At 63.4% G+C, this 24232-nt stretch overlaps 1 protein-coding gene across 2 annotated transcripts in view; it reads left to right on the top strand.

Moving 5' to 3' along the window:
- IQGAP3 (IQ motif containing GTPase activating protein 3) overlaps positions 1–21992 on the top strand; it is a 34310-nt gene extending 12318 nt beyond the window's left edge. For both annotated transcript variants that reach the window (XM_044266589.1, XM_044266590.1), the window contains 27 exons: positions 1234–1397; positions 2675–2832; positions 3986–4101; positions 4201–4364; positions 6043–6133; positions 6941–7108; positions 7243–7382; positions 7466–7636; positions 10228–10311; positions 10474–10545; positions 10645–10714; positions 11960–12168; positions 12694–12846; positions 13052–13215; positions 13550–13774; positions 14551–14691; positions 15416–15500; positions 15884–16116; positions 16384–16516; positions 16611–16713; positions 17236–17362; positions 18161–18248; positions 18735–18947; positions 19372–19538; positions 19974–20075; positions 20437–20545; positions 21287–21992. In XM_044266589.1, coding sequence (XP_044122524.1) covers positions 1234–1397; positions 2675–2832; positions 3986–4101; positions 4201–4364; positions 6043–6133; positions 6941–7108; positions 7243–7382; positions 7466–7636; positions 10228–10311; positions 10474–10545; positions 10645–10714; positions 11960–12168; positions 12694–12846; positions 13052–13215; positions 13550–13774; positions 14551–14691; positions 15416–15500; positions 15884–16116; positions 16384–16516; positions 16611–16713; positions 17236–17362; positions 18161–18248; positions 18735–18947; positions 19372–19538; positions 19974–20075; positions 20437–20545; positions 21287–21400 — 3764 coding nt within the window. In that variant the 3' untranslated portion in view covers positions 21401–21992. The remainder of the gene's footprint in view (positions 1–1233; positions 1398–2674; positions 2833–3985; positions 4102–4200; positions 4365–6042; positions 6134–6940; positions 7109–7242; positions 7383–7465; positions 7637–10227; positions 10312–10473; positions 10546–10644; positions 10715–11959; positions 12169–12693; positions 12847–13051; positions 13216–13549; positions 13775–14550; positions 14692–15415; positions 15501–15883; positions 16117–16383; positions 16517–16610; positions 16714–17235; positions 17363–18160; positions 18249–18734; positions 18948–19371; positions 19539–19973; positions 20076–20436; positions 20546–21286) is intronic.
- Positions 21993–24232: the final 2240 nt, after the last annotated feature.

Genomic DNA, 24232 nt, shown 5'->3' with positions numbered 1-24232 from the left:
CACGCCCTCGGCCGAGGGGGTGAGACCTGCGGTTCTCCCCTCCCTTATCCGCCCAGTCCAGCCACCCAGACGGGCTGCCCTTCCCGGGCAGCCCAGCCTGCCCCACCGCCGGGCCTCTGGTTGTCCGGGTTTCGTTTCTGCACACTCACCCACGGAGGGCGGGCGGCAGCGTCCAGCGGGGCCTCCGCTGCTTCGTGCTCCCTGGTGGCCGAGGCCCTGGGGGTCGTAAGGCGGCGCTGACACGGGGCGGCCGGTCTTCATATCCTCATTTCTCCCCACAGACCCGCCTCCTTGATGCCAGGGCCTAGATCTGCCTGGCATTTTCCAAATCCTGCTGTTCGAGACCCCACTGATGCACCCCGACCCCTTCAAGCTTACTGCTGCCCTTTGCGGCCCAAACGGGTCCACTTTGGGGCGGGGTGCCTGTCCCTCTGTGCTGTCGGCTCGATTTGGCCCCCAGAGCCCCTTGTCTGGCCTCCTCTTACTCCGCTCCACGGCCTCCCGCCAGTCCTGTCCCTGCCGCCCCCGCCGCCCTCACGGAGGCGGCCCCTCCCTTACCTGCCTCGGTGCTCATCTCTGGGCGGGACAAGTGGCTTCCTCTGACTCCTCGCGCTTCTTCCTCCAAAACGCTTAGATGCTTATTTTTATTTATTTTTATTTTTTTTATTTTTTTATTTTTTAAAGATTTTATTTATTTATTTGACAGAGAGAGATCACAAGTAGGCAGAGAGGCAGGCAGAGAGAGAGAGAGGGAAGCAGGCTCCCTGCTGAGCAGAAAGCCTGATGCGGGACTCGATCCCAGGACCCTGAGATCATGACCTGAGCTGAAGGCAGCGGCTTAACCCACTGAGCCACCCAGGCGCCCCTAGATACTTATTTTGAACAGAGCAATTGTGCTTTTTTTTTTTTTTTAAAAAGGTTTGTTTGTTTTGAGCGACCGTGCGTGGGCCCTTGTGCGTGGTGGGGGAGGGGCAGCGGGAGAGAATCCCAAGCAGCCGCCTCACTGAGTGCCGACCCGGGGCTCCATCTCAGGACCCTGAGATTGTAACCTGAGCCAAAACCCAGAGTCGGATGCTCAGGTGGCCGCAGCACCCGGACGCCCTGAGGCAGAACTCTGAAGAGTAGTTGCCAAGCCGTTCTGCCTCTGAGACCCCCGCAGAAGCCAGTTAGCTGGGAGAGGGGGCCGGGCCCTGGGTGCCCAGACTGTGCAGCCCTCCCCCTCCTCCCCTGCAGTGCTCCAGGCCGTGTGCAGGATCAACAGAGCCATCCAGCGGGGAGTGGCGGCTGCCACCGCGGAGGAGCTGATGTGCCCGGAAGCCCAGCTGCCTCCCGTGCACCCCGGCGCCCCGGCCGTGTACCAGCAGGAGCTAAGGGCGCTCCAGCAGCAGCGGGGCGGGGTGAGCCCCAGACCGCACCCCCAGCGGAGCACCCTCGGTGGGCTCAGGGAGGGAGGTGGGCCGCCGTCCCTGTGTGTTGAGCTGATCCTAGGCGCTAGGACCCCTGAGCAGACCCTGCTCTACACACACGTAATGCGAGAACCCCACGGGGTAAGGTTTCCACTTTAGAGACCAGGAGAATAAGACGCAGAGGCCCACGGCTCCCACCACAGCTGCAGCCCGCCGTGCGGCAGTGAGTGCAAATGCGTGCAAGTCCCCGCGGCTCGCCCCTCGGTCTCGCAGCCCCCGGCCCTGCGCAGACAGCTCCTCCCACAGCAGGGTGGTCTCCTGCAGGGACTCCCCAGTCCCAGGGGGAGCTGGAATGCACCCGAGGTCCAGACAGTCCCAGGCAGGGAGAAGGGGATGATGTCGGGGTGGAGGACTTCAGACTAGGAAACGGAGGGAGCAGCACTGGGAGTGAGTCTGGGAAGGCTTCCTGGAAGAGGAGAGCCCAGCGCAGTCAGACCTGCGATACGAAGTTCAGAGCATGACCCTGGTCGTGGCCACTCTGGCGGCTGCGGTAGGAGGTGTACGGGAGGTAAAGAAAGCACTGGGCCCCGGGTCATGGACACCAGCGTGGGAGGTACCTTCCAACTCTGCCTCCGTGCCCTCGGGCAAGTGAGCTCCTTGTCTGCCCCTGAGTTCATATAACGACGCGGAAGCAGTGGTGTGTGTGCGTGGGATTGTCACGAGGCTTAGAGTTGCCGCACACGTCAGCTGTGAGCCTGACCCCTGACCTCCGCGGCCGGGATTCTCCTTGGCGGGAGTCTGCCCTGTGGGGGCCCGCATGGTGCCCCAGACACGGGGATCGGCACACGCCGGGGTTTGGAAAGGAGGAGAAGCCGGCGCCACTGAGTGGGGCTGGGGCCTCTTTGTCCCCCTCTGTCCCCTGGAGCCTTGCGAGCTTCCTGGTGGGTGCTGGGAACCACCCAGAAGCCTGTGGGCTCATGGGTGAGCGTGGGCCCTGGAACCTGGGGGCTGGGTTTAACTTCCGTGACTATGGGCTCTTCTGTGAAAGGGGGATGTTAAGGGCACTTCCCTCCCCGGCCTGTTAGGAAGGCGCTTACCCACTGAGCCTGCAGAGAGCACCCTCTGCCTTCATGTTCAGTTAGTCAGCGAATGAAAGAGGCCGCTGGGGCTTGGGTCAGAGACTGGGGTGCGGGGATGCCTCGAGGGCGGGCTGGCCGTGGCCCCAAGCCTTCACCAGCCCCGTGGGACTCGGCGCTCCCCTGTTACAGGAGCTCGGCCACGAGGAGCTCTTCGTGGCGGTGGAGATGCTGTCAGCTGTGGTCCTGATCAACCAGGCCCTGGAGGCCGGGGACATCGGTGGCTTCTGGAGCAATCTGGTGAACCCCGCCAGCGGCCTGGCCGAGGTGGAAGGAGAGAACGCTCAGCGGTGAGGGAGGTTGAACCCTGTGGCCCGGGACAGGGGTGGAGGCGAGCCTCAGCTCTGCCTGGAGATCCGCCTTCTGCGCTGCCCTGCTCCCGCCCCGCCCCGCCCCTCCCTGGGTCTGTTCGGGCTTCTCAGCCCCTGCTGTCCTGGGAGTGGGGCTCAGGCCTCCCGCTTCCAGCATGTTCTGTGCTTCCAAGCCGAGGTGCTGGAAGAGCAAAGAACAGAACCAAATTCCTGCTCTCTTCCACCCAACATGGCGGGACGAAAGGGAGGAGGAGCCGTGGCCAGACCCAGACTGGCCGAGGGGGTGACTGGAGGGGACGTGGGGGGGTTACGGGAGGCCCCGTTGGCAAGGGGAGGTTGAGAAAGCTCTCAGGGCCTCTGTGTTTGTCATTGCGCAGACCCAGGGCTGGACGTGTGCTTGGCGCGGCAGGGTAGCGTGAGGACCGGGGCGGCTGGGGCGAGGATGTAGAGCCACACTGTGGCCTGGACTTTCCCTCTCAGCGAGAAGGAAGCCATGGCGGGGGCTGGGGGTGGCCTGGAGGGGGTGGTCTGAGCTACGTTTGCCGGGCTCGCTGTGGCTGCTGGGCTGAGGACGGGCTCCTGGGTTGGACGCGACAGGTGGAGAGCCTCCAGCGTGGGCGTGGGGACGCCTGTTGGAGGGCGGTCGCCGTGGAGGTGGGGGGGGGGGGAGACTGGTTGGAATCTGTTCCCGAAGGGGATGTGACGGGATCGGGTCGTGTGTGCCTGTGAGCTGTGAGACAGAGTGTGGTCGGACGTGACACCACGATCTCTGTCCTCAGAGGCTGGAGCGCCTGTCGGCCGAAGTGGGCAAGTCTGCGCCGCACAGGCTGAACGGGCTCGGGCTGGGTTTCGGGAGCTCCCCAGGCGTTCCCGGGCTGCAGGTGGACTCCGGGGAGTCACTTAGGCTCTGGCGTCTCAAGCCAAGAGCTCAGGATAGGGGTGTGGAGCCCCAGCGGTGGAGGCTCAGGTGTGTGGGCGTCCCGGAGGAGGCAGCACAGGGGCTTTGAAAGCGCGACCTCCAAGGTGGAAAGAGAGGCCGGAGCCTGTGAGGGAGGCCGAGCAGTGCCCGGAAGTGCCCTCACCCCTGGCTGACACCGCCCGTGTGGCTCTCCCCTCCCACCCCTGCTGCCAGTTACTTTGATGGTCTGGTGGAGCTGCGCCGGGCGCTGGCTGGGGCCATCCTGAGCTGGAACGACCTGCAGGCCACCGTGCACCGGGTCAACGCCCAGGTCCAGGAAGAGACTGACCGTGAGTGGAATCCCGGGCAGGTGGAAGCAGCTCGGCGCGGGCAGCTTACCATCTTCCCGTGAGCCTGGTCCTCGGCCCACCTAGATCTCTCCTTCCTAGAGGTCCTTGCCGTCAGCCTCATCAACGAGGCTCTGGACCAGGGCAGCCCCGAGAAGACTCTGTCTGCCCTCCTGCTTCCCTCGGCTGGCCTGGAAGACATCAGCCTTCCTGTCGCCCCTCGGTACCATCTCCTTCTCGTGGCAGCCAAGAGGCAGAAGGCCCAGGTGAGGTCTGAGTGGGCTGAGTCCGTCCCCAGAGCGGGAAGGGCCTCCCCTGTGGGTAGAGCTGTGCCTGGGCTGTGCCTTGGGAGAGCCCCGTGTGATGAGACAGTCCCTTCTGAGGGGGAGGCCAGGAGGGACCCTGTGGGAAGGTGCCCGTCGGGCTGGGCCCAGGCCCGAGTTCCAGCTGGCAGTGCGCAGAGAGTGGAGGGGCCTTCTGAGTGGCAAGGGCACAGGCCTGGGGGCCGGACAGCCAGGCTGCACTCCCTGCCCTAAGCTCTGCTCGTTGGTCCGTAAAATACCACGCGCCCTGGTGCTCCCTCTGTACCTTCTGGAATGGGGGAAGCACTCGGTCGGAGAGTGGGGCAGGGTTTGAGCGTGTGGCACCCTGAGCCACGGCCGTCCGGAGCCGTTGAGGGCTGGGCCTGCCCACTGGACCGCCTGGGTCTGCTTCCAGGCGGTTGGCCCTGTGCGTCCCTCTCACCCCGCTCAGGGCCCTGTGAGCGTTTGGTGATAAGAAGCTTCTGGCCGGGTTAGGGCTTTTGGTGAGCAGCATGGTGGGTGCTGGCTAAGGACGGGTCGGGATCTTCTCTGCTGAACGTTGTTTGTGCCTGACAAATATAGGTTCTGAAAAAAGTCCTTTACTTTTTTTTTTCATGATTTTATTTATTTGAGAGAGAGAGCGCGCGCACATGAGCAGGGCAGGGGGAAGCGGGCTCCCCGCTGAGCAGGGAGTCTGACCTGTGGCTCGATCCCAGGACCTCAGGATCATGACTTGAGCCAAAGGCAGATGCTTAGCTGACTGAGCCCCCCAGGCGCCCCAAGAAAGTGGTTTATTTATTTATTTATTTTTTAAAAAGATTTTATTTTATTTATTTGACAGAGAGAGATCACAAGTAGGCAGAGAGGCAGGCAGAGAGAGAGGAGGAAGCAGGCTCCCTGCTGAGCAGAGAGCCCGATGCGGGACTCGATCCCAGGACCCTGAGATCATGACCTGAGCCGAAGGCAGCGGCTTAACCCACTGAGCCACCCAGGCGCCCAAGAAAGTGGTTTAGAACGCTGCCTGGAACAGAGTGCTCGAGCACATGTCTGTTTAGAAAGTTCTCTCTGCTAATTGGGAGGGAGCAGAGTCTGGGATTGGGATTGGGTGAGGCTCGGGGGCTGGGGGGTTCCAGCCTGACCACGTGGCTGAGTGAGCCTGTGGTCACATGAACCCGGCCACTGCCTGGTGCAGTAGCCGGGTTCAGAGCCGGAATGGACAGGATGGGCTGGTGGTCAGGGTCAGGGTTGGCCTGAAAAGGTATGCATGGGGCATAGGTGAATGGGGAGCAGGGGCAGGAAGGGGTTGCCTCCGGTGTGGGCTTTCCTTGGCCGCGCTGGGCACCAGGGCGGGTAAGTGTGCTGCTCAGAGGCGGAGGACATTGAGGGCTTCCGAGGGTTCTGGGAGTGCTGTGGCCCGGCTGAAGCTTGGCCAACCCGAACACAGGCCGGGAAAGAGCCTTCTGAGCCTGGCAGCTGCCCCAGGAAGCACCAGGGGTGCACCGGCTCGGAGTGGGTGGAAGAGGTGGGCACCGCTGTTCCTGGGGCTCCTGCCGCCTTACCTGGATTTTGGTCCTCATGCAGCTAAGCCTGGGCCCTGGGGTGGCTGGCCCGGGCTCCCATCTTCCCCATGTCAACTTCCTAGGCGACGGGGGACCCTGGAGCCCTGCTGTGGCTGGAAGAGATCCGCCAGGAGGTGGTGAGAGCCAACCAGGACACAGATGCCGCACAAAGAAGTATGTGGGCCACGCGCCCTGCAAGAGCCCAGGGGAGGGCTGGGGGTGGGATGTGGGCTCCCCACTCACCCCCTCTTCCTTTCAACCTCTTGGGGATGCGGCCAGAACTAGAGCAGGGCCTCGGCGCTTGGCCTGGACGATAGGTCTCCTACCCGCAGCTGGGCAGGAAATTCTTGGGGGCTGAGAACCCACAGTTTGCACGTGCCTCCATCAACGCCTTCCAGGGGTCCTCACCCCCGAAGCGTGAGCCCGGGAAGTCGGGTGGTGGCCAGAGGTCCATCCTGTCCTGTGCTGGTAACTGGAGTTTGGGGTCTCACCGTCGGTTCTGGTCGTGGGGGGAAGGGAGAACTGGCTTCGAGAACAAGTAGGCAGGATTGGAAAGACACTGGCATTCTGCTGTGGGAGCTGGTAGTATCTGGTGTCCCTCTGTCCATCTGTCTGTCTAAATGACACAAAGGCGGGTATTGCACTTCTTGGATTTTGTTCTCTTCTGAAGAAACTATCTTGAGGTTCTCTGCCTGTATTCTGCCTTTGAGCTTCTGTACGAGGGACTTGGAGCTATCCTTTTGCCCAGCCGGCCCCATGCTGCCTTCTCCAGGAAGCTTTCCTTGATTGCTCCCTTTTCCTTCAGGCACAGCTGCATGCTGCTGTGGTCATCTGTGTCTGCCCCTGTGCCTGAGTGTTCCCTGTTCCTTTCATCAGATGGGGCTTGTGTCGCCCTTTTCTGAATGGACAGGACAAGGGCCCCATGGGAGGGACTTGGGGAAGGGGTAAGGACGAACCGCTCACTCCCAATATCCCTGTCAGTGGCTCTTGGTGTGGCCGCCATCAATCAGGCCATCAGGGAAGGCAAAGCAGGCCAGACGGAGCGGGTGTTAAGGAACCCTGCCGTGGCCCTCCGAGGGGTGGTTCCCAACTGTGCTGACAGCTACCAGCGGGTCTTGGAAGGCGCCATGGCAAAGAAGAGGCACCCAGGTAACAGCCGCAGCCTCAGCCTCCATGTCTCCGCCTGCCCCACTGCCCCCTCCAAGCCCCTCAGCCTCCATGTCTCCGCCTGCCCCACTGCCCCCTCCAAGCCCCCTCTCCTTCCTCACTTGGCTTCCGCTCAGGAGCCCCGGCACTCTGGGTCCGACACGACATGAAGGACGGCTCTGCCTACTACTTCCACCTGCAGACCTTGCAGGGGACCTGGGAGCCGCCCTCCGGCTGCTGCCTGAACACGTCCCACCTGACCCGGGAGGAGATCCAGGTTGGCAGAGGCCCTGCGGGGGAGGGGCTCGGGGAGGGGGCTCCCCCCCGCCGGGTGCCACAGGCTCTCTCTCCCGCCTGCAGTCAGCCGTCACCAAGGTCACCACTGCGCATGACCGCCAGCAGCTCTGGAAGGCCAACATCGGCTTTGTCATCCGGCTCCAGGCCCGCCTGCGGGGCTTCCTGGTCCGGCAGGAGTTTGCAGAGCGCGCCCACTTTCTGAGGACCTGGCTGCCGGCCGTCGTCAAGATCCAGGTGGCCGGCTGTGGCTTCGGACATTGTCGGGGGCGGCGGGCTTATCTGAGCCGCGGGGGTTTCCTCCTGCTTGCCTTCTGCTGAGCAGAGGGGGATGATCTTCTGGCCTCGGAGCAGGAAGGGCTACTAGCTGCCGCCAGGAGCCTGGACCGCCTGGGTTTGAATCCCAGCCCCACCACGGTGGCCGGGTGACCTGCACAGGCGCTCGCTGTCGCCCAGTTTTCCCAGCTGCAGAATGGGCACGTGGACGCTGGGGCGCCTCCTTGTAGGGTTGTCGCGAAGCATCCGAGTGGCTGGCAGGCGCTTACTGTTGTCACGTCGCTGTCCCCAGGGCAAGAGCGGCTTTGTCGCCTCTGTGTGGGGTGGTGGGAGTGAGATTTAGCAAGCTGTCGAGGTCCAAGACACAAGGGCTCCCCGAGGTGGGTCAGCAGGACCGGGTAGGCCAGCCCCGAGGGGAAGAGCCATGTCTTTTCTGTCCAGCAGGCCCTGTGGCTGGTCCAGTGCGGCCACGGGGCAGGACCTACACATAATGGGGAAGTTGGGCCTCAGGCCCACCCACTTTACAAGCCAGGAAAGATGGAGCTGAGCAGAGACCCCAGGTGGATGGGACCCGCAGGTCGCGTGAAGGTGTGCACAGTGCGAAGGTCCTTTATTGGCGGCGTCTGCGCGTCCGTCTGCAAGGATGCCCCCTGCGCCGGGCCAGGCAGACGGATGGGGCAGATGAGTGACCACAGCTCCTCTGGCAGGACCTGGAGCACAGCTGACGTTAGGGGCCTTGACGGCGGGGACACGGGGGCAGCCCTGAGAGCCTGGGGGTGGGGGGCCCTCGAAGACGAACCGGCACGTGTGGGGTAGCAACGGGGGGCTCGGGCTTTAGAGTCAGAGGCTGGACTTGGCCTCCTGGTCCTCCCGCTTGTGGTCATACGACCTTGGGCACCTCTCTGAAGGCCACTCGAACACCATTCCTTGCTCACAGCGAGGGCCCCACCTCGTGTGTCAACTGTGCGGGCTCAGCGGGAAAGTGCCCGGGGCACTGAGCTCGGGGAGCCCTCGTGGGCAGCAGCCATCGGAAGGTGTTGAATTGCAGGGCACCGGTCCCAGGACTCCCTACAGAACCTTAGTAATTAGCATCTAGCGGTCTGATCGCAGAGATTCCTCCCTCCTGAGCCTGGAGTGGAATTTCACACGCATGCTACAGAGCCAAAAAGCCACAGTGACAGTGGGAGAGGGGATGGGGTCAGAGGGCATGTGTGCCACCAGCACTGGGGCTGTGTGGTCTCTGGCCCGGGTCCTGGGAGACGAGGAAAGGGAGCGGTGGCCCAGAGCCTCAGGCCACCTGTGCTCCAGCCGTAGGGAAGGAAGAGGCAGAAGTGGGGCTGCCGGAAGCTCCGAGCCTGACCGAGCCCACAGGTCAGGTCCTGACTTCTGACCAGTCCAGACTGGGAGGCCTCTTGTCTAAGGGGAAGAGCCGAGAGGGGTCCCCTTAGAGGGACAGCTGGACCTGGAGCGGGAGAAGACCGGTGCTGAGCAAAGGCTCGGGCAGGGGTGGGGGGGCTTCCTGGCCTCCAAGCTCCAGGCCGGACAGCTGCCCTCCCGGGCCGCACTGGCCCTTTAGCATCCTGTCCCAGCAGAGCGACGGGGTCAGCCATGGGGGTGGACCGCGGCCAGCCGAGCTGTGTGTAGGAAGGGAGAGGGGAGGACAGCTGGACGGAAGGGGACACTCAAACACACCAGCCCACAGCCGTGTCTGTGCGGGAGGATCGTCTGGGGCCTGAGCGCCCGGAGAAGTTTTCCCGTGGGACAGACAGGAAGGATGTCAGGACGCAGGAGTGCCTCCTGCACGTCCAGAAGAAAGTGTGATGTTTGAAGTGGCTGGAGTCCCTGAGGAAGGACCCGGCCGAGAGTCACGTGGGTCTGGTGGTCAAGGGCTTCAGGAGGCTCAGGCGGGCCTCACACAAGCTGCGGGGAAAGGGCAGCGGCCCCGAAACGGGAAGGGAGCCGCCAGGTTTGTGCTTTAGGGACTGGAGAGCGTGTGGTTCCCAGAGGAGCTGGTCATCCCAGCCCCTCCCAGCAGACCAGCCAGGGCCGGGGCGCCGCGGGACAGCGAGTCACCGGGCGCCGTGGCAGGCAGGCTGGCGGAGTGGGGTGCTGGCGCGGTGCAGGGTGAACAAGGGTGCGATCCACATGGCATCGGCAGGGGTGGGGTGCGTCACTCCGCGCCTGCGCACGTCTCTGTCCCTGCTCCGTGGGTCCCCCCGGACTGCGCGAGTGCCTCTGGGGGACACGGTGCGTGCTCTGGTGAAGGTGCCACAGACTGGTCACCTCTTGTGTCGTCCAGTTGGGTTTCCGTGACGCTGCGTGGGGTCGCTCGTGTGTGCCTGTGTGTGTGTGTTTGCACGTGTACACGTGTGTGCGGGGACGGGGGTGGCAGAGCGTGAGCTGGGCTGGCGCAGATGTCTGGTCGTCCGGTGAGGGTAGCCGTTCGCAGAACAGGGCTGGTTTCCCCTCCGCCTCCCCCAGCCCCCGCTCCCCGGGACGGCCTGTCGCGCCGCAGGGACCAGCGGGGCACCCCCTCTCCTGCCCTGACACAGGCTCACTGGCGGGGGTACAGGCAGCGGAAGGCGTATCTGGAGCGGCTGCGGTATTTCAGAGCCCACTCGGATGCTGTCATCAAGGTAGCTGCTGCGGGGCTGGGCAGGGGGCTCCCTCGTCCGAAGGGCCCTCTGAGATGATGGGCGGTCGCGCGGCCTCTGAGATGGCGGGGGCCTGCCCGGGTCCCGGTCTGGGTCCGAGGGCCGGCCCTGAGCCTGCGGCTCTGAGGGGGCATGTGTCCTCAGATCCAGGCGTGGGCCCGGGCATGGGCAGCTCGGAGGCGATACCGGAGGCGTCTGGGATTCTTCCAGAAGAACGTGAGTGTTCCCTGCTGCCCCGTCCCCATGCCCAACCTTCTGCCAGGGGACCTGGACGAGGGCAGCCGGCAAGCCTTTCTCCACCTGTGCTCACGGTAGGTTGAGTCCATTGTGAAGATCCAGGCATTTTTCCGCGCGCGGAAGGCCCGCGATGACTACAGGACGTTAGGTACGTGACCTGGTCCCCCCTGATCGCTGATCTGCCCATGCCCCCTCTGTCTGCGAGCGCCTGGCTTCCGGTAGTCAGCAGGGCAGAGGTCACGCCTCCCGACGGCTTACACGCTGGGCTTTGGAGAAGTCTGTCCTTCCTCAGCCCCCTCCTCGCCGACAGCTCATGCCCCAACCTTGAGCATTTCTCCAGATCCAGGGTGCGTGGGGAGTGAGGACGTGTGCTCTGCCTTTGGGCATCCCCCAGTTTAGAGGGAGAGACAGGAATTCCCCCAGCGCCGGGCAGGTCTAGATATTCCTCCCGGGGTCACATAGCAGGGAAAGAGAAGTTATGAGATGTCTGTGCAGGAACATCCTCGAATAGGGCCTGTCGCCAAAGCCCCCGCCTGCCCCAGAGATGGCCCGGTCATGGGGAAGTCTCCCCTTGGCAGGTGCTTGCTGTCCCAGGCTTCAGATGTCTTCCTGTGGCTGCCACCAAAGCAAACAAGGGACAGGTCTTCTCCTGCAGGACTTCGCGCCTCTATGCACTTTGCCTTCTTGTGTGGCCTGGAGATCCCCCAGCCCTGGCCCTCTGTGACCCTGCATGCACGCAGCCTTGTGCCGTGCTGGGACCTTGTCCTGTCCCCTTGGTCCCCCGAGAGGGGTGCACAGCTAAACCCTCTCGCAGATGATTCTGGGCCGCTCTTGGCTCCTGTTCTTAAAGCACAGAAGCCCAGCCATGGAGGTCCTCTGTGAGGTGATCCCAGGGTCCACTTCTAACTCAGCCTCTGGCCCTTGGGTTCTGGGAGGTGTGGGCCCTTTCCCTTCTGGGCCTGAGGCAACACTTCTGGTCTTCAGGTAGAACTCAAGACGCTGGCCACATGTCCTGTACTGCCCGAGCCTGTCGTGCCCGCTGGGTGCCGCCGGCCCCTCCCTGGCTGTGGATGCTTGGCCAATCTGAGGAGCAAATGGGACTAGGGGCTCATCCGAGGGGTCTAGGCCTCCAACCTGGGGGCAGGAAGTCCTTGGCGTCGGCCCCAGACTCCTGTTCCATCATACCTGGCTGACACCCAGGGAGCTTGGGGACAGGACTGGTTTGAGGCAGCCTGCTGCCCCCAGCCACAAGCAGAACCAGTTAGAAAAGGGCTGGGTGTTGGGGGCCTGTTGGCCTCAAGCAGAATGGGGACCAAGGGCTGTTAATAGAGGGCTGGCGAGGACATCTCTGGGAGGGCACGGCTGGTCCTGATGCCTCTTCCCTTCCTGCCAGTGCACGCAGCCCATCCACCTCTCCGCGTGGTGTGCAGATTTGCCCACCTCCTGAATCAAAGCCAGGAGGACTTCCTGGCGGAGGCTGAGCTGCTGAAGCTCCAGGAGGAAGTGGTTCGGAAGATCCGGTCCAATCAGCAGCTCCAGCAGGACCTCAACCTCATGGACATCAAGATCGGCCTGCTGGTCAAGAACCGGGTCACCCTGCAGGTGAGGGGCCGGCCCACTGTCGCCGGCATGTCCTGCGTCCCCTGCCTGTCTGGGGCGGGTGAGAGCAGGAGAGCAGGCAGACACAGCCCTGGTGTGAAAGGAGAGGGCTTTCTGCTCCTCCTGCTGCTTCCTCGTGATGGGTGCGGGCTGCCTGCATCCTCTCCAAGTCTGCCTCCTCCTTGGGGAGCGGGGGGAGTCTGTGCACTTTGCCCGGGCAGCGCGGAGCAGCACGCGAGCCTGCAGACACGTGGCGACGCGGAGGAGCACGTGTTCCGGCTCGGACGGCAGAGCAGCAAAACCCCACAGACGTGACGTCGGGGCCTGGCAGCCCCGATCTCTGCAGGGACTCCCCCTGTGAGGCCAGAGGAGCCAGCTGAGGTGTCGGGGTGGCCAAGGCCGGGTCCCTCCGCCCCCCAGCACCGTTTCTGTCTTGCTCCTGCCATGAATGGCTCAAGTGGCTCTTCGAGGGGCCACTGCTGACTGTTGCTCTGCCCTGTGTGGGCCCGCCCTGCCCCGCGCCTGCAGGAGCTGGTCTCCCACTGCAAGAAGCTGACCAAGAAGAACAAGGAGCAGCTGGCGGGCCTGATGGTGCTGGACAGGCAGAGGGGGCTGAAGTCACTGAGCAAAGAGAAGAGACAGAAGCTGGAAGCGTATCAGCACCTCCTGTACCTGCTCCAGGTGCGCAGCGGCCCCAAGGGCCTGGGGCCTCGAGGCCTTCCTGTGCGCGCGGTCCTCTTCCCAGCCCTAGTGCCGTGGCCCCAGAGACGGGGACCGCCGCCTCCCGTTCGTCCTCCGAGGGAGCTCCTGGCAGGAGATCCTTGCCTGATTTGCTCGCTAGTCCTCCAGGGGCCTCGTCAGCCACCCGCCGCCCTTTCGCTTGCAGACTCAGCCCATCTACCTGGCCAGGCTCATCTTCCACATGCCGCAGAGCAAAACCACCAAATTCATGGAGTCCGTGGTCTTCAGCCTCTACAACTACGCCTCCAGCCGCCGCGAGGCCTACCTGCTACTGCAGCTGTTCAAGACGGCGCTGCAGGAGGAGATCAGGTAGGGTCCCGCGTGCAGAGGACGACGAGGGGAAGGGCTGAGACGCCGCTCTGGACTGCGGGCCCCTCCGCCCGGTGAGGATCCGCAGAGGCTGGAGGGTAGGAACGGAATCGGGAGACCTCTCTTCTCAGCCTCCTAGGAGCGCCCGGAGGCCGTCTCCCAGGACGGTATGGAGGAGGGAGCGCGGGCGGAGGGTCAGCCTGCGGGCTGAGCCCCCGCTGCAGGGACCTGCCTTCAGGGCACACGCCCCGCAGTAGGCTTCCTAGAGAGGAAACGCAGCTGTTCGTCCTACGCGGAGGCAGGGGTCCAGCTTCCGTGACCTCTTGGACTGCAGGTCAAAGGTGGAGCGGCCCCAGGACATGGTGACCGGCGACCCCACGGTGGTGAGGCTGGTGGTGAGGTTCTACCGGAACGGACGTGGCCAGAGTGCCCTGCGGGAGATCCTGGGCCAGGTCATCCAGGACGTGCTGGGGGACAAGACGCTGAGTGTCCACACAGACCCCGTTCACCTCTACAAGAGCTGGGTCAACCAGAGCGAGGCCCAGACCGGACAGCGCAGGTGAGCCACAGCCGAGGGGGAGCCCTCTGGGCCTGCGGCCCCGTCGGGTGAGATAGCCCCCCACCCCCGGGAATTAACACGGTCGGACCTGGCGCGCGGGACGCAGGATGAACACAGAGGAGTGTGCGAGTGTGCCCACTGCCAGGTCCGGCTCACAAATGATGCGTCCGACGGGCCAGGAGTCGGGCCTGGACTCCTTATTGATGGGGGATGGCTGCATAGTCACGTTCCCGCTGAATAGCCCCGTAAGGCAGCGAGAGCTGGGTTGGCCCTGGACACAAGGCCGGTGCTCAGGTGCCCGGTCCCCAGAAAGTGGGGCCGCCCAGGAGCAGCCCGTGCTGGTGGCTTCTCCCGTGGTGCGTGGGTCATCTTCCTGATCGTCCCAGCCACGGAAGACAAGATGCAGGCCCGCCATGGCCTCCACCTCCCCCGAGGGGGCCTCCACACAGCATGGCGTGTCCCTCTGTCCTACGCTCGCCCACCCCCCACCAGCCCCTCTTTCTTCCTTACCTTCCTCCCAGGTTGTTCCGTTCCCTCCAAGACCTTTCTCTTGTTCTGGCCTGGGCTGCCCGTGTGTGTGTGTGTGTGCGCGCATGCGCGCGCGCACGTTCCTGCGTGTGTACATATGCATGCGTGTGTGTGTGCGCGCACGTTTCTGCGTGTCTGCACGTGTGCATGTGGGGGGGTCCTGTTGTTAGGTGAAGAGCTGGAGGGGGCGGGCTTCGGGAGGAGGAGTGGGCGGGGCTCTGGCTGACACCTTGGCTCTCTGCCCACAGCCACCTCCCCTACGATGTCACCCCGGAGCAGGCCTTGAGCCACCCTGAGGTCCAGCGGCGGCTGGACATCTCCCTCCGCAGCCTCCTCGCCCTGACCGACAGGTTCCTGGCAGCCATCACGTCATCTGTGGAGCACATTCCGTACGTGCCTCAGCCCCGCCAGTCCCCCGGGAGCCCCACGCCTGTGTCCTGAGCCCTGGGAGAAGGAAGGGGATTGCGTCTGTAGGTGGCCCGTCTGTGACAGGAATCGTGACAACCAAGTCTAGCACGTCTGGGTGTCACTGTCCCATCACACGCTCCTTCCACAGACGTCATTGCACTAGAGTCTCAAAAACCCTGAGCTAGAGAGAAGGCAGGGATGCTCGCGTCCGTTTTCCAGAGCAGGGGCGGGGGGGGGTGGTGGCGCAGAGCCGCAGGGAAGGGAGTTGTACGAGCTGCTGGTTCACGGCGGAGGCAGGACCGGAGCCCCTCCTCTGGTCCCTGCTTCCCCTCAGGTCCTGCTTCCAGCCCCCACTCGACCCTGCCCAGGGGCTCTGCCTCCTCCAAGCCTCCCAGGCTGTCCTAGGACAGGGTGCCCAGGGGACATGCTGAAGGGGCCTCTGTGGGGGATGGCAGGCCAAATTCCGGGCTCTGTGGTGTTTCCAGGGGACGCCGGAGAGAGGCACAGCCAGGGCCCTCGGGCCGGCCCAAAGCCTGCACACCAGCTTAGTGGGAGCTGGGTACTGACCTGAAGGGTGGCAGGGAGCTGGCCGTGGAGAGCAGGGGGCCGGTGCACCACGCCTGGGCAAGTAAGGAGGCAGCAGTCTTGTGCACTGGGCTCTGGCGGGGACGGTGGGACCACAGCGCACGCCCACTTTGTCCCCAGGTATGGGATGCGGTATGTGGCCAAGGTCCTGAAGACCACTCTGGCAGAGAGGTTTCCTGCCGCCTCGGAGGACGAGGTCTACAAGGCAAGTACCATCTGCCCCCCCAGGCTCCCGCGCTCTCCTTTGTCCTCCTGGGGCCTGTGAGCCCCAGGACGGAGATGAAAGAATAGAAAACTCTGTGCTCTGAAAGTGCCAGCGGACGACCTCCTGCCCGCGCCCCCCGCAGGCCTTCTGCTGGCGGGTGCGCCGGCCGCCGCGTCGTGAGCAGCCGCGTCGTGAGCGAGCAGGGCGGGCTGGAGGGCTGGTTCCAGTCAGGCTCCTGCTCATGTTTCGACCTCGACCGGGTGTTTTGTGCGACATGATGGGGTTGGCCCGGGAGGTCCCCCCAGCCACAGGAGCTGGGTAATAGGACTGGGGCGCCAAGGCAGACCCTGGGGCATCCCTGGGATGGTTTCCTCTGCCCTCAGGTGGTCGGGAACCTCCTATACTACCGTTTCCTGAACCCAGCTGTCGTGGCCCCCGACGCCTTCGACATCGTGGCCGTGGCAGCGGGCGGCGCCCTGGCCCCCTCCCAGCGCCACACGCTCGGGGCCGTGGCTCAGGTCCTACAGCACGCGGCTGCGGGCAAGGCCTTCTCCGGGCCGAGCCGCCATCTGCGGGCCTTGAACGACTACCTAGAGGACACCCACATCAAGTTCAGGTCTGGGTCCTGACAGCCCGTCCCTCCTGTCCCCTTGTCCTCCTCTGGCCTTCTGTCATGCCCCACCTCCCCCTCTGGAGGCCTTGGGAGCGCTGCGTGGAGGGGCGGCGTGCAGTTAGCAAGCCAGAGCGGGGATTGTTGGGGGGTCTGCCCCGGGGGGCTGGAGGGACAGGGTAGGGGGCCTGTCAGGCACTGCAGGGGGAATAGAGCACGAGGGGGTGCTGCCCGCCCCACCCCACCCCTCCCACACCCTTCTTCTGGAGACAGGAGGTTCGTGTGCCGAGCCTGCCGGGTCCCGGAGCCGGAGGAGCGCTTTGCGATGGACGAGTACTCAGACATGGTGGCCGTGGCCAAGCCCGTGGTGTACATCACCGTTGGGGAGCTGCTCAGCACGCACAGGGTGAGGGCCGCGGCCGGGGGTCGCTGGGAGGGCGGGCTGGCCCTCGGAGGAAGGCCCGGCTCAGCCCCCATCTTCGGCGTGCCCCGACCTGCAGCTGCTGCTAGAGCACCAGGACTGGGTCGCCCCCGAGCACTGCGACCCCTTGCATGAGCTCCTGGAGGACCTCGGGGAGCTGCCCACCGTCTCCGACCTCATCGGTGCGTGCCGTGCTGGGCCAGGGAGCGGGGTGCCGGCTGGGGGCCTGCAGAGAGGACGCAGGCCAGGGAGCAGCCTGTCGAGTTCTGGTTCCGTCCGGGCCGTGTGCTGGGAGCCAGTCTGCACACGCCCCTCCCCCCTGCCCCCCTCCCTTCTTTAGATGGCCATGGGGACACCGGCTAATAGGAAGAAAGGGGACAGACGGTGGGGGACCCAGTGCCATCATGTAAATGGCTTATTAAATTGCGTGAGACAGATGGGGATGGCTGTGGGTGTGTTTGGAGTCAGGGTTTCTGCTACAGGAGATCCGCAACGAGAGCGAAGTTCCAGGTCAGGGCTGGGGTGGTGACAGAGAGTGGGGAGCTCAGGGCCCCAGACTCAGGTGATGGTCAGAGGCTGAGCTCTGGGTGGCAGCCCTCCCATGGGTGCTGCCCCGGGCAGCGTGGACACGACTCTCCTGGTGCAGGGGTGCCTGGGGAAGGTGACGGGCCTGGCCGTGGGTCTCATCCCTGCCCCCACCACAGGGGAGGGCGTGGCCGCCGCTGGGAACGAGGACCCAGCCAAGCTGGAGGTGTCCCTGACCCTTGCCAACAAGTTTGAAGGGCTGGAGACGGACGCCGGCGACACCGGTGCCCAGAGCCTGCTTCTGAGGTAAGGGCGCGCCGGCTGCTGGCGCGGGCGCTCTGCGGTCTTCCCGCGCTCTTCCCGGGGCGGCTCTCACTGAGGCTGCCTGACACTGCCCTCCCCGGGCCTCCGTGTCACCCTTGGCCTTGGCTCTGGGCTTTGGCTCGAGGCCGGGGGACACTTGGGGTGTGGGTAGCACGTGACACTGGCGTGTTTTCGCTCCTCACGTGTGAGCTTCTGATCTGAGGGCAGCCGTGAGGTTGGGGATGGTTTCCCGTCTTTACCCGCAGGACGGGTGGCCTGCCGACGTGAGGGTCAGGAGAGGGGCGTGGGGCGGGGGGGCCCGGTAGGGCTAGCTGGCCGGTCGGGCAGAAGAGGAGCTGAGGTGCCAGCTGCGTCCTGTGCCAGGCGGGCGGCCCTTCCCCTCACCAGACTGCCCAGTAAACCAGTGAGGTGGGCCTTGGGCGAAGGCCTAGCAGGGTGGGGCCACTCGAGAGCACGGCCAGAGCCGCCAGGAGGGAGGCGGCCGTCAGCAGGAGGGACATCACAGCTGGGGAGGGGCTCCCAGAGGACAAAGCATGTCCTTCAGCCTCCAGACTCAGGAAGACCGTCTGTGGGAGGGAGGGGGCCCATCCACGGAGCGCAGGGGTGAGGCAGCTCCGTGTGTGCTCACGGAGACCCTCAGCCCCCCTTGACATCTTCCTTGCTTGCCCTCTGGACCTCTCAAGTGTCCCTGGCAGCCACAGCACAGGGCAGGGTCCCCTCCCTCTCGGCTCCCGGCCAGCCTGACCCTGTCCCTCCGCTCTTCCCCCTCCCCTCCTGCAGCACCAAGCAGATGCTGGCGGACATCATGCAGTTCCAGCCTGGGGACTCTCTCGAGGAGATGCTGTCCCTCCCTGCGACCGCAGAGCAGGTGCGAGGCCTCGCTGCTCACGTGATGGGTGTTGCCCGGCCTCCAGCCCCGCCCATTCCTCCCCAGGACCCGCCCCCAGCCCGCCCCAAGCAGACGTCAGGGATGGCCTGGAGGGGGGTCGTGAGCATGTGGAGGTCGGGTTGGTCCAGCAGCAGGAAGGACTAAGCCACGGCTTCCCAGGGAAAAGGTGAGGCCTGCCGGCAGGTAGACGCTTGTCCCAAAACACAGGACAGAGGACAGGAACACCCGCGAACACCGGGGAGCCGTCGCAGTATTGGGAGGTGGCCGCCAGCGTGCGTCCACGCTTCCTGCTGTGGCGTCCATGCAGGTCCCCCGCAATGACCACAGGCCCGTTTGTGTCTGTGACGCCGCCCGTGGCTGTTCAGTCCCCAGGCACCCGCTCCGCCTACCCCCACTCCCCGAAGCTGGGCGGGGGGCCAGAATGGCGGAACCTCCTAGGTCCCTCCAGCTCCTCTGTCTTCCCAGGAAGCGGCCCACAAGCAGCTGACGTGCGAGCGGCAGGCGCGCGAGAGCCAGACCCCGGAGCCCCTGCGCCGGCACCGCTCGCTGAGCGCGCACGCCCTCCTGCCGCTGGCCGACAAGCGGCGCCGCGTCCTGCGGAACCTGCGCCGGCTGGAGAGCCTGGGGCTGCTCAGTGCCCGCGACGGCTACCAGGGTCTGGTGGACGGACTGGCCAAGGTAGCGGCCCGGGACTGGGGTCCGGCTGGCGTGGGTGGGTGCAGGGGCAGGCGAGGTGGGGGGCGCTGGGCGGGGCATGGAGTGGGCGGGGCCGGGTGGGGGCGCAGGTGCCCGGAAGGCCGGCCTCTCTCGGGCAAGCGCTGGCCCAGACGGTCACCAGCCAGGGGAGGCCGACGCACCCCGCAGGGCCCTTTCTGACGGGAAGGTCTCAGGGAGGGGACCATTCCTGCGGCTCTGTTTTGAGCCTTGGAACAGTTACTCCTCCGCGCGGGTCCCCTGAGGGTTTGGGCTGGAGTCCTTGAGCCGGCCCTCCTCCTGGGAGAAGCAGCTGTAAAATCGGCCTCTCCCTGCTTCTCCTGAAGACGCTCCCCGGGAGTGCCCTGGGCTCCCTCAGGGCCTGAGCTCTCCGGTCCCCCAACCCCAGGACATCCGCAACCAGCGCCGGCACAGGCAGCGGCGGAAGGCAGAGCTGGGGAAGCTGCAGGCCACGCTCCAGGGCCTGGACGCCAAGACCGCCTTCTACGAGGAGCAAGGCGACTACTACAGCCAGTACATCCGGGCCTGCCTGGACCAGCTGGCCCCCCGCTGCACGTAGGCACCCCCCGGGGGCCCGAGGCTACCTGTGACCTCTCACCCCCCATGTGACCTTTGCCCCATTCCACCAGCTCTGAATCTTTTTTTCTTTTTTAAGATTTTTTAAATTACTTATTTATCTGAGAGAGAACAAGCATTAGCGGGAGGGAGAGGGAGCCCAATGTGGGACTCGATCCCAGGACCCTGGGATTATGACTCGAGCCGAAGGCAGACGCTTCACCGACTGAGCCCCCCAGGTGCTCCCCTTCCACCAGCTTTGAAAGAACCACCATCGCAGGACAGCAGGGGCCCTGTCTCGTGTGGGCTCGGGCTTAAGTGCAGGCCCTTGTCCTCCACCAGGGAGGGTCCTTGGGCTCTGCTGTCCTTCCCGCAGACCCAGAGGACGAGTGTCTCTGGTGCGTAGATGAATTCTCTGTGGCCTTTTCGAATCAGGAGTTCTGGGAAAGGGAAGAAGCGGCCGGCCCTCCATTACACCGCTGCCCAGCTGCTGGAGAAGGGTGTCCTGGTGGAAATCGAGGACCTTCCGGCCTCTCAGTATGTGTCAGACCCCAGCTGTGCTCCAGCACGGGGAGGGAGGAGGGGCTCTGGGGGCAGTGGGGAGACCGGACACCTCCAGGCAGAAAACTAAGGCCAGCGGATGTGGCCCAGCACAGTCGGAGACAGCCCACGGCCCAGGATGCCGGGGGCGCTTCCCGGAGGAGCAGGCATCTGATCGGGCCAGGCCGATGGCAGGTCCGTGGCGTGGTGAGCCGGGAAGACAGAGTGGGAACACCGCCAGGAGGTCTGGGCTCAGGGACACACAGCGCTGTCTGGCCGCGCCTCAGCGGGAGGAAGAACAGGGCTGGGGTCCTGGAAAGAGGCACCGAGTCCCCATGTCAAATCCTGTCCCTGACAGCTTCCGAAACGTGATCTTTGACATCACCCCTGGAGACGAGGCAGGCAAGTTCGAAGTGAACGCCAAGTTCCTGGGCGTGGACATGGAGCGGTTTCAGCTTCACTACCAGGTGAGGGCTGCCTGCTGGGCTTGGGGGTTGGCCCACAGCCCTTCCCTAGGCCTCAGAGGACAGAGCTCCACTCCGCAGCCAGTCGGTACCCTCTGTTCCTGAGCAGAAGGCTGAGGAGCTCGCAGCCCAAGCCCCTCTGCCCCCAGGCTCTGACGCAGAGCCCCTGCCAAGCAGCAGACCTGCCGCAGGCTGGTGAGGTCAGAGCGGGACGGGTACCCAAAGCCCCTGCCCCCTGCACCCTGGGCCTGGCCCCAGAGCCTTATCCCGATTCTATAGGCTCAGAGGCTGATGTGGAAGAAGCCATCACAGGCTAGCACTCAGGGAAGCAGTGTTTTTTTTTAAGATTTTATTTATTTGAGACAGAGAGAGAGAGCACAAGCAGGGGGAGCAGCAGGCCGAGGGAGAAGCAGACTCCCTGCCGAGCAAGGAGCCCGATGTGGGGCTCGATCCTAGGACCCTGGGATCATGACCTGAGCTAAAGGCAGATGCTTAAGGACTGAACCACTCAGGTGCCCCACTCTTTGGCCTTTTAAACAAGAAAACTGATTTCAAGCCTTTGTGCTTGAGTTCACATTTGGTTAAGTCACTGTCCTCTCTTGCCCTTGGTGTCCTGCTCTGTGAAGTGGGGTCTCGGTGGTCAGGGCCGCTGCGTGGACGCGGGAGGCTCCAGGCTGAGAGCTTCCCAGAGACTGGGCCCCCGCCAGGAGCCCTCACCCCTGCCCCCCAATGCCCTCTCCCCAGGACCTCCTGCAGCTCCAGTATGAAGGTGTAGCTGTTATGAAACTCTTCAACAAGGCCAAGGTCAACGTCAACCTCCTCATCTTCCTTCTCAACAAGAAACTCCTGCGGCAGTGACCAAGGCCTCTTCCCCTGCTCGGTGCTTGTCTGGACACTCAACTCGCTGCACCCTTCCCTACAGACGCCAGGGCTCAGGACGGACCCCCAGGGCTCAGGATGGGCTGAGCTCCAGGGTCCCACCCCTCCTCCCACTGGGAGGAGCTTGCCTACCTGGCCACAGCTAGGGTCTCCTGCTAACAGCTAACTGGAGCCTCGCCCCAGAGTCTGGCTGTGTGGCTGATAAGTCCCAGACCCCTGCTCTCCCCAGAGGAGGGCATGAAGTTGGGACTTGCCCTTTGCTCGGGCTGGCCTCTGGTCCCTCGTCTGCTGCTGCCTCACCGTGGTTACCCCAGTATGACACACTGCTGTGGGCCCCGTTCCCTCCGCCTCCCTTCTCCCTGCACAGCCCCGCCAGGCACCTGCTCCCTCCTGCCCCAGGACACCGGTGGATGCCTGATGGCCCCCTGGCAACCTCCGCTCTCATTCCTCTGTGGATGGTCTCTTCTCTGTGCACCCCTTGAGTATTTCATGCGGCTTTAATCATAGTTTTTTGTTTTTTTTTTTTTAAAGATTTTATTTGTTTATTTAACAGAGATCACAAGTAGGCAGAGAGGCAGGCAGAGGGAGAGAGAGGAGGAAGCAGGCTCCCTGCTGAGCAGAGAGCCCGATGCGGGACTTGATCCCAGAACCCTGGGATCATGACCTGAGTCGAAGGCAGCGTCTTAACCCACTGAGCCACCCAGGTGCCCCTTAATCATAGTTTTAATTCTGGCACTTTTCTGAGCTCAGAGGAGTTGTTCCCCATATCCACACCAACAGTGCCACCAGCGCCTCGTGCCGTGTCAGTTGGGGCGCCTTGGGTCAGAGGCAGGAAGGGCGCCCTGCACATTGAAGACTCTGTCCATCCACTTCCGACGGTACAAGGGGCGTCTCTCCCCCTCGGGGCTCTGGCCCCTGAGAGCTGACTCTTCTGGGCAGTTTCAGTCCACCTGCATTCTTGCCTCCTCCCAGCTGACTTCCTGTCCCTCTGCTCCCGATGTCACTTGAATAAAAGCAGTCGTCATCCCACCGCTGCTGTTAGCGCTTGGCTTCAGCTCGTGGGGAGCAGGCCCCCGAGTCCTGGGACAGCTCTCCCCTGAGCGCGCGGGGTCCCTCCCGCGTGGGCCCGCTCCGCCAGCCTGCGCTCCCGAAAGCTTCCCGAGCTGTGGCCTTTCCGCCTCCCTGGGGGACAGAGAGGAGGAAGGAAGGAAGGAAGACTCAGGTTCCGGAGGGCGACTAAAGCCGAGAGGAGGAGAAGCGGGTCCCAGTTCCACCCCGCCCGCTCTGCACACACGTCCCCCAGGTTCTCGTCCGGGTCTCGCCGCAGCAACTTAGAGTCTGGCTTCCGCACTCTGATCAAATCCCCTCTGCGTGACCAAAGCCCCGGCCCTGCCTCCCTGCTCTCAGGAGACAGGCAGAGTCTGGGGAGGAGGGGAAGGTACAGAGACACCTGCCCCAACCTCTGAACCCTGAACCCCTGAGAAGCCCCTAGTGGACACCCCCAAGTTCGCCTGTCACTCAGATCTGTCTTGCCGTCATGTCCTCTCCTTCAGAGACATGTCGCGGCAGAGACTTCAAGTACTGCCTTGCTCTGGGCGACAGGGACACACCATTGTTCCAGATTCCACACATGAGCAGTCGTCACTGAAAATCTCACCCTCCACCAACGGCTCCAGCACCGTCCCTCTGAGATACCCCCCAGTGATCACCTGGCCTCCGCCACCCACACCGGGAACTGGACTATCACAGCAGCTGCTGTCCTTGAGGGCCTGTCGTGCCCGGGGTGTTCATACGCACTCACTCTTCACAGCAACCCCATGAAGGCAAGCTGCGGCTCCCCTTGGAACTGAGACCCTGAGGTCTGGGTGACCCACCAACTCGGCAACAGGCAGTAAAGGGCAGAGCAGGCCTTTAACCTCGGGCCTGCTCTGTCTGCATTGACAGTCCTCCGGAAGCTTTCTCTTTTCCGAGAGAAACATCTCCACTTCCTTCAGCCCACTGCTCAACCTGTTGAGCGTCAGGGCCTTCCTAACTGCGGATGGCCAGTCCAAGACGTGGACACTCAGCTCCCCTGGCAGAAGTCCAAGCTCTCGGGAGGACGGTCTGACACCAGGGACGTACGTGCAGTCTGCCAAGAAGGAGTGGTCTCTACCGAATGTGAGTTGGGACAGCTGAATAGCCACAGAGAGAAGCCGGACCCCTACCTCACACCGTATACAGACAATGAAACAAGTCATAGACCAAAATGTAAGAGTCAAATTCTTATAAAACTCCTAGAAGAAAACCTAAATGTTCATGACTTCAATCAGGCAATGATTTCTGAGGACACCACAGGCACAAGCGGCAAAAAACTAGGTAAAGTGGGCTCCATCAAAGTTAACTTCAAAGGACACCTTTGAGAAAATGAAAAAAAAACCAAAAACCCACAGAAAGAGAAAAGATAGTTCCAGATCATGCGTCTTATAAGGGACTTGCTTCTAGAATGTCTAAAGGGCTCTTATAACTCAAAAAGACAACCCAATTAAATGGGCAAGGAATTTTAATGGCCATTTCTCAAAAAAAGACACACAAATAGCTAATAAGCACATGAAAAGAACCTCAACATCATTAGTTATTAGCAAAATGCAAATTAGGTTTTAATGAGTTAATCGCTGGACGCCCCCAGGGATGGCCGAAGGAAGGCCTCTATTGACAAGGGTCCCATGAGGAGGGGGACGGTTCTAGCTCCTGTGTGCTACGGTGCTTGGAAGAGGGGCCGCTTTGGAAAACAACTTGGGATCTCTGCAAAACGTCAGACCTGTGAGCCAGCCC

Source organism: Neovison vison, chromosome 10, assembly GCF_020171115.1.
Source record: "Neovison vison isolate M4711 chromosome 10, ASM_NN_V1, whole genome shotgun sequence".
NCBI classification, from domain to species: Eukaryota; Metazoa; Chordata; class Mammalia; order Carnivora; family Mustelidae; genus Neogale; species Neogale vison.
This window is presented reverse-complemented; position numbering and strand designations above follow the sequence as displayed.